At 43.5% G+C, this 8,148-nt stretch overlaps 1 protein-coding gene across 2 annotated transcripts; it reads right to left on the bottom strand.

The window, feature by feature from the left end:
- Positions 1–324: 324 nt before the first annotated feature.
- On the bottom strand, positions 325–7,510 carry GSTA4 (glutathione S-transferase 3). Of its 2 annotated transcripts, XM_085216929.1 has the most exons (7): positions 7,357–7,510; positions 6,741–6,846; positions 4,108–4,159; positions 3,023–3,155; positions 2,519–2,660; positions 1,819–1,950; positions 325–1,087 (listed from the first exon to the last, which is right to left on the bottom strand). In XM_085216929.1, the coding sequence occupies exons 2-7, from the start codon at positions 6,825–6,827 to the stop codon at positions 944–946; spliced, it is 690 nt and encodes a 229-aa protein (XP_085073055.1). In that variant the 5' UTR covers positions 6,828–6,846; positions 7,357–7,510; the 3' UTR covers positions 325–943.
- Positions 7,511–8,148: the final 638 nt, after the last annotated feature.

Raw genomic sequence — 8,148 nt, 5'->3', positions numbered from 1 at the left:
TGATTAAAAACATTTGCCATTCAAGTAACAGAGAGAGGAAAATACCTAACTAACATTTTGAGTTTGGGAGTTATCAGAGCTTAGGTAGAAACTACAGCAGGTTCATGTGATGACTTACCACCTACCATCTCCTTTCTTTGGTTTATAAATGCAAAAGAAATGTTTTTTTCATGAGTAGGTTGATAAGGATCTTGATAAGATTTTCATTTCAGGTTGATAAGGATCTCCTTCAAATCAACCGTAAAGAATATATCCCCAAAGACAAGTTACAACAATTTGCAAACCTCAACCTTCATTCATGAGACAAACATGACAACAAGCACATGTAAGAATAATGAGTTTATTTATTAGAATAGGTCCTCTAGATAGGTCAGTTATACACATATGACATTTGGCAGTCATTTTATTTCCCGATTCAGTAATTAATATACAGCTTAGTTATGAAGGCACAGCAGTGGGACTTCACACATCAATAACATCCAATATATCTGGCAAGAGGAACATCTCTGTCCTACATTCTTTAAAAGCCGTTTGTTTCATTTCCTAAAGTGAACCTAAAATCACTAAGGACTTGAATCAGAATTAATCATACAGAAACCTGATCTAGACTCTCAGAGCTAACCACAAGATGCTGGAGCTGTCAGTCAGCAATTCACATATCTTTCACTTTTGTTTTTCCCTCTTCTGGTGAGACTGCTGGAAAATGGCACATCTGATGCCATTTCAATCGGTAGCAATTACCAGAAAAATATAAAGAATGGATTAGTAGTAAAGAGTTATATTAGTAAGCAAAATACTTGTATGCTGTATTTTGTATCAGAGAATTCAAGGTACTGCTCATTACAACTACTTTCAAATGCCTCCTCACCTTCTCTGCACAGTTTAATTATGCCATCTGGTAGCTCTCTTCAACTAAGAACAGCCCTTGTTTTAGACAAGCCCCCTAATTTGGTTTTACATCATAATACATCCGGAGAACCCTCCTCACAGTCTCCACGTATTTATCATCAGAAATAGGTTTTCTCTTGCTTCCAGGCGCTAGGAACTTCTTGATTGTGGGGATGCTGCTTATCCTTTTTTTAAATGCCTAAAAGGGAAACGGTAAGAACATTGCATTTAAAAAGCAATGTAACAAGAGAAAAAACACACTCATTTGTGTAAGTGGAGGATTTGACTGAAGGGGGAGCACTGACAGAAATCATTAAGCAAACAGTATCAGCTGCTGCTGGAGATACTGTTAATGATACATGTGCGGTACTGCTCCGTCAGTACAGGAAATACTGATGAGACCTCTGCATATATTCATCTCAGTCTTCCTAATGAAGTCATCAACATCCTTTAAAAAGTGGTTTGCAAATGCAAGACAAAAGAAATAACATCTTAGCTATGGGTAAATTTACCTTCTCTCACCCCAACCTCATTTTAAATAGTGATTAAACAGCCCTCCACCTTGTATTGAGGTACAATGATGTGGAAATAGTTATTTGTGGTTTCAGATGCGTATTCTTCTCAAATCATATCTTAATCTAGAAAATACGTTCTGCTTCTGGCATCACAGAGCTGCTGAGAAGGGGGAAAAAAGCAACCAAAAAAAAGGAGAGTGGCTTTCTTCAGGCTTTATAGCAATTACTCTAAACAGTAATACATTCTGTAGATGAATCTTATTAGGACATTCATCCTAAAGCAAGCAGAGCAAGACTACAATAAAAGAGGAGTGACAGACACTCTTTGTCTTATGGAACTGTCCACACAAAACAGACTTTGAAATGTCTCTCTACCATACCTCCAGCCATAGAGTATATTGTTAATGTAAATCACCTGTAACAGAGGAAATCCCGAGAGAGCATCTGACTTCTTCTCTTCTAGCATTAAAATGGCTTCAAGAAGATGAATATCTGCCCAGCTGAGACGGTTGCCAACAAGAAAGTCCTGGCCATGGTCTTTCAAAACCTAGAGATGTCAGAAATGAAAATGTTCCAAAGTGGATAAGCAGATGGAATTATCTTTTCAAAATGCTCAGGTCCACCTTTGGTAACAATTCTGTTCTATTCACCTTTTTCTCCCATGGCACTAGGGATACTCCCAGAGTGGGAGATGTTAGCTCAATGCCTGCAATCACTGATCAGTTTATCTGTGAGCAGTCCTCCCAGCAGCAGTCTGGAATCCCAGGGTTTCTCTTACCCATCCTTCCTTCCTATTGCCCCAGGTAACGCCACATACTATATCATATTGGAATTTACAGACTAAGAAATCTTTACATAGATAGATAGATAGATAGATAGATACATTTAACTCTGTTACAGCTTCAATGAGAAAATAGAGATCAGCAAGATAAACACGGAGATCTCAACTTGGCCTATGCATCAGGCCATTTAGATTAGAAGACTTCATTGCGTGGAAGTGCTCCTCTTACATCTGCCTGGGGAAACTTGAAAGCATTTTTGAAATTGTAGTAATAACTGTTTGTTACTGTGGTTAAAAATAAAAATGAAACATAGGAAACGATTCTCCTACATACCTTTTCATATGCTGGGAAGTACCTGCTTGTAGCCTTCTGAACTACAAAGGCACATTGTTTCACCTTATCCTCAGCTGATAAGAACGGGAAACTCAATAAGAAGCCCATAAGGTCATCTGTTCCCCCAACATACATGTCAATCCTTAAAAACAAACAACAAAACATAAATAGGCTTGTGCCTCCACAAGCACAGATTTGCACAGTGTTAAAATTGAATTTCCATATGCAGAAATAGTTCAGTATTTAGTCACCTCTTGAATACCTCTGTCAAGTTATATTAATATTTTACTAGACAATGAGCCTACATATCAAGTATTTTTTATGTCGAAATAAACTGATCAGAACAAATTAGTTGGATTGCATTTAACTGTGGCCTGTCAGTCTGACTGCAAATTACGCATCACCAAAGCAAATGTGGTTCTCTGACTATGCAAATATACAGTTTATTCTACATGTATCTAAGCTACTATAATGTTTTCAAGAAGAGTAGTACTGGTACAGTACAGGGCTCTCTCCTTCAGGTCTTTCCCGTAGAGGTTGTATTTCCCTGCGATGTAGTTGAGGATGGCTCTGGTCTGCACCAACTTCATCCCATCGATCTCCACCATGGGCACTTGCTGGAACATGAGGACTCCACCTAAAGAAAGAGAAACACATATTACTGTATTGGTACCTCTATGTCAGATTTCTTCCTGTCTTCATAAGAGTGTCATTTTTATGTTGAGCTTGCTCTAGGGAGTCTTTTTACTAAATTGGCATGTTTCCATGCAAACAGTAAATTAAGACAAATTAAAGTGAAGAATGGAATAACTGAGGGTTGTTAACCTTGCTTTAAAAACCAAAGTTCAGAGAAAGTGCAGGTGAGGATGTGTACAACAGCTCTTATGCTGAAATTGAAATATAATTTGGACAATCATGACACTAAACACATTAAGTAAGAAGCTTAGCTGACATAAACTAATTCTAAATACATTAAAATGTATTTATTTTCTACTATTAAAACACAGATGAAGCAAATGTTAGATTATAAAATCTCTTCCTTATAACCTGTATCTTAAGCTAAAGCAAGGCATTCCATGGACTTTTAGGATAAGCATATGCAAGATGCTGAAGCCTGGAATAAGATTGTTGGACAACATTGCCATGGGATTAACTTCACAATGCTGTTTTTCTTGGGAATGAGAATCCAAGAATCCTGGCAAAGCTGTTTCAAAGAAAGATTTACAAAGACTCAGGGTCCACTATATTTTATGTCCAACTGACAAACAACTGCTGTAACGCTGAAGACTCAGAAAGAAGTCAGGCCAGCCAGAAACTGCACCTAAGATGAATTTTTGCCAACAAAGTTTTGGCAGCAGCACACACAAACAAAGGAGCCAAGAGGACTGTGAAGCTGCAAGTTGGAAGAACATTCAGTTTTCAGTTGTGCCTGCCCACATGTGGAAAACATTCAGTCTCTGCAGCTGCTCAAAGCTCTGTTCAGATTCCCTCTCTTCCATGTGGAAGTCAGTCCACACAGTCTTCAACCTTCTTCTCTGGGTCTGGGCAGAACCTGCTCACACTTATCTTTAGGTCTCATATGTACTCACTTTGCAGGAGTTTCTCATACTGCTCTCGTGTTTCCAAAAACACCTCTTCAAACTGGAAAAAAAAAAGTAAAAGAAAAGAATAGGGAAGAAAAAGAAATGAGCATCTTTACACATTTCTAGAGCACACAAACTTGGGTGGTGCTTAACAAAGAAATACACGCTCTGGCCTCTACGTTCCAGACATGGCCCTAAGGGAGAAAAATTCAAGGGCAGAAGCATTGGGAAAATCTCTTAGAATCAAAGAATTGCTCAGGTTGGAAAGACCTTAAAGATCATCAAGTCCAACCATAACCTAACCACACTACCCTAACTCTAACAACCTTCTGCTAAATCATGTCCCTCAGCACCACATCCAAATGGTTTTTAAACACATTCAGGGATGGTGACTCAACCACCTCCCTGGGGAGCCTATTCCAGTGCTGAACATCCCTTTCTGGAAAGAAGTGCTTCCTGATACCCAACCTAAGCATCCCCAGGCACAACTTAAGGCCATTTCCCCTCATCCTGTCACCTGTCACCAGTGAGAAGAGACCAACCCTGCTCTCGCTGTAAGCACCTTTCAGGTACTGGAAGAGAGCAATAAGGTCTCCCCTCAGCCTCTTCTTCCCCAAACTAAACAGCCCCAGTTCTTTCAGTCTCTCCTCATAGGGCATATTTTCCAAGCCCTTCACAAGCCTTGTTGCCCTTCTTTGGACCTGCTCCAGCACCTCCATGTCCTTTCTGTACTGAAGTGCCCAAAACTGAATGCAGTACTTGAGGAGAGGCTTCACCGGTGCCGAGTACAGGGACAGGATGATTTCCCTAGTCCTGCTCACCACACCATTCCTGATATAAGCCAGGATGCCATTGGCTTTCTTGGCCACCTGGGCACACTGCTGACTCATATTCTGTCCATCAGTACACCAAGGTCCCTTTCTATCAGGCAGCTTTCCAGCCACTCCTTCCTAAGCCTGTCAGGTTGCCTGAGGTTGTTGTGACCCGACACTTGGCCCTATTGAAACTCATGCCATTAACCTTGGCCCATCAATCCAGTCCATCCAGGTTCCTCTGTAGTGCCTTTCTCCCCTCAGGCAGATCAACACTCCCTTCCAATTTGATGTCATCTGTAAACTTACTGATGGTGCACTCAATGCCCTCATCAAGATCATTAATAAAGATGTTAAATAGAAGCGGCCCCAGTACCGAGCCCTGGGGGACACCGCTCATGACCGGCTGCTGACTGGATTTAACTCCACTGACCACAACTCTTTGAGTGCAGCCATCCAGCCAGTGTTTCACCCAGTGGAGCCTATGCCCATCCAAACTGTGGGCAGTCAGCTTCTCCATGAGAATGCTGTAGGAGACAGTGTCAAACTAAGTGTCAAACTAAGTCCAGGTAGACCACATCAACAGCCTTACCTTCATCCACTAAGCGGGTCACCTTGTCATAGAATGAAATCAGATTATTCAGACAAGATCTACCATTCGTAAACCCATGCTGACTGGGCCTGATCCCTTGGTTGACCTTTAATTGGTCCATGATGGCTCCCAAGATTATCCGTTCCATAACCTTCCCTGGCACTGATGTGAGACTGATAGGCCTGTAGCTACCAGGATCATCTTTCTGACCCTTTTTGAAGATGGGTGTTACATTTGCCAGTCTCCAACTCATCAGGACATCCCCGGTTAGCCAGGACTGCTGAAGGATGATGGAGAGTGGCTTGGTAACTACATCCTCCAACTCCCTTGGCACACTAGGGTGCAATCCATCCGGCCCCATGGATTTGTGAGCATTCAGCTTTAGGAGCAGGTCCAAAACCATCATGCAGGGCCTATTCTGTTCCTCATCCCTATCTACCAGCGCAGGGGGCTGTGCACCCTTAGTTTGAGAAATGCTGCTAAAGGCAACTCCAGTAGAAAATCTGGCATTAAGAACCAGAGTGAGGATGTTTTATTTGGTTTTGAAGAGGGAATTTAATCTGAGACACTCAACAGGACAGAGCAGGCTGTCCTTACAGTGCTTTCTGATATGTGGAAAAGAGCTCTGCAGTGCAGTAGGTTGATTTGAGACTGATAAATTCTTAGAAAGTTAAAACAAATCCTTTGCAAAATGATGTTCAGCAATTATGCCAAGCAGGAAGCTTAATGCAGAAGTGTACTTAGGACATCTGAAAATGAATTATTCATCAGATGAAAAACAAACAGACGCAGAATTGCCTGTGATATGTGTGATGTAGTTATGATCACTGTGGTTGAAGATGGCAAAGGATGGAAAGAAAACATAAAAATCCTTGAATAAGCATTCCAACCAAAAAGATAAAGACCAAACAAAGCAAATTAATTGCTGTTTGCCTTGGCGCACATTATATTTGTTATGCCCAGAACAAATATCTCATTAAGCTCAATAGTGCTGGGTAAGGAACTTTAAGAAGGCTTAATCATTAATTGTTCTTGCATTAAGCACAGTTTTGGATGATAGTGTCATGTTTGAGAAGAGATGAAACTTAAACTTTTGCGCACCTAAACCGATTGCATTAAATGAATAGCCAGTACTTCCTATTGCATCTAGGGGTACTTCTTTGGTTAATGACCCATGTTCTGACTCACAGACAAGCTTAGAACACACAGAAAAATGTTACAAAGATGGGACAAACCTCGACCCCAGCTGCAGCCAGCAGCCAGCGGATCGACTCCATTTTGCCTCTTCCATCAAAGTAGTAGAGTACGGGTTTTGCAGTCATGGCTTCAGACTTCCTTTACCTGAAGATGTAAAAGAAATCCTTTAATAAATTATTCAAAAAATAGATGGCTCTTGGGATATTGGTTCACAAGTCATCCACAGGACAGAAAATTGGGTTAATTTCAGACAAAACATTTCAGTAAAGCTGCTGTCTGTACAGACTTGGTTTTATTGTGGCATGGTCGCAGTTCCCCTCAAACCCTGAAAAAGGAAGCATCAGATGCTAAGCAGGAGATAACAAGAGTTGCCACTGAGTACATCAGCAAAAGTGTTAACAGAGCCATAGAATCATCCCTCCCAGGACGGTGACTCCGCCACTCCCCGGGCAGCCCGCGCCGGCCGCTAACCAAAGCGACATAACGGTTCACAGAGGCTTTCCAAGCCGGGCACCCTTGTGTCAGAGCACCAGAAACACCCGCGCACGAGCACGGGAAGCCGTTTTCAGTCCCGGCTCGACACGCTCGCTGAGAGCCGCTTCCCGCCCGACGCCCCGCACACCCCCCGCCTCGCAGGGTCGGGGTCACACGTACCCCCGCCGCAGGTCGCTGCCCAGGAGCCGGTGGGTTCGGAGCGCACGGCCGCGGGAGGCTCAGTGTCACGCAGAGCGCGGGGTGAGCGCTCCGAGCCCTCCCGGTGCCGCCCCCCAAGGCAGCGCGGCCGGCACGGCCCCCCGCAGCCCGCCAGTGGGAAGGCTCTGCTTTGCATAACGCGCAAGGCCTGCTGGGTGGAAAGCGGAGTGAGAAAGAACGTTAACGTGCGCCGAGAATTTTAGAGCGGAAGCGTTTAGACCTGAAATAGCACTGAGACATGCTTCTGCCGCCCATTTTCTGGGAGTTCCAGACTCACCATATATCACCATGACCATAAGGACTTGTAGATATTGGCCTTTATATTATACTTCGGGCGGCTTGTAGCTCTGGATGTGAGGGCGATCTGGCTGCGACATCTGTCACCCCATTGATCGCCAGGGTTGATTCGGCTGATCTGGCTGGCTAGGCGGGTGTCCCCTTCCTCCCTCACCGCTCCATGTGCGTCCCTCCCGAAGCTGCGCGCTCGGTCGAAGAGGACGACCTTCCCCGATAGAGACGGTACCGTTCATCGGTCAAGGGTATACGGTAGCTGCGCTCCCCTGCTAGAACCTCCAAACAAGCTCAAGGTCCATTTGTAGGAGAACGTAGGGTAGTCAAGCTTCCAAGACTGCAGACACATCCAAGTGAGGCACTGCATGGGGCAGTCTGCCATTGTTTTGTGACCAGCACCACGGGGTACCAGGCGTTTCTCGTTGTCTTTGTCCCCCTTCTTTTCCCTATTCGGTCCCAGCA

This window comes from Meleagris gallopavo, chromosome 2, assembly GCF_905368555.1.
Source record: "Meleagris gallopavo chromosome 2, MGAL_WU_HG_1.1, whole genome shotgun sequence".
Taxonomy (NCBI): Eukaryota; Metazoa; Chordata; class Aves; order Galliformes; family Phasianidae; genus Meleagris; species Meleagris gallopavo.
The sequence above is the reverse complement of the archived record's forward strand: the minus strand, read 5'-3'. Positions and strand labels throughout refer to the sequence as shown.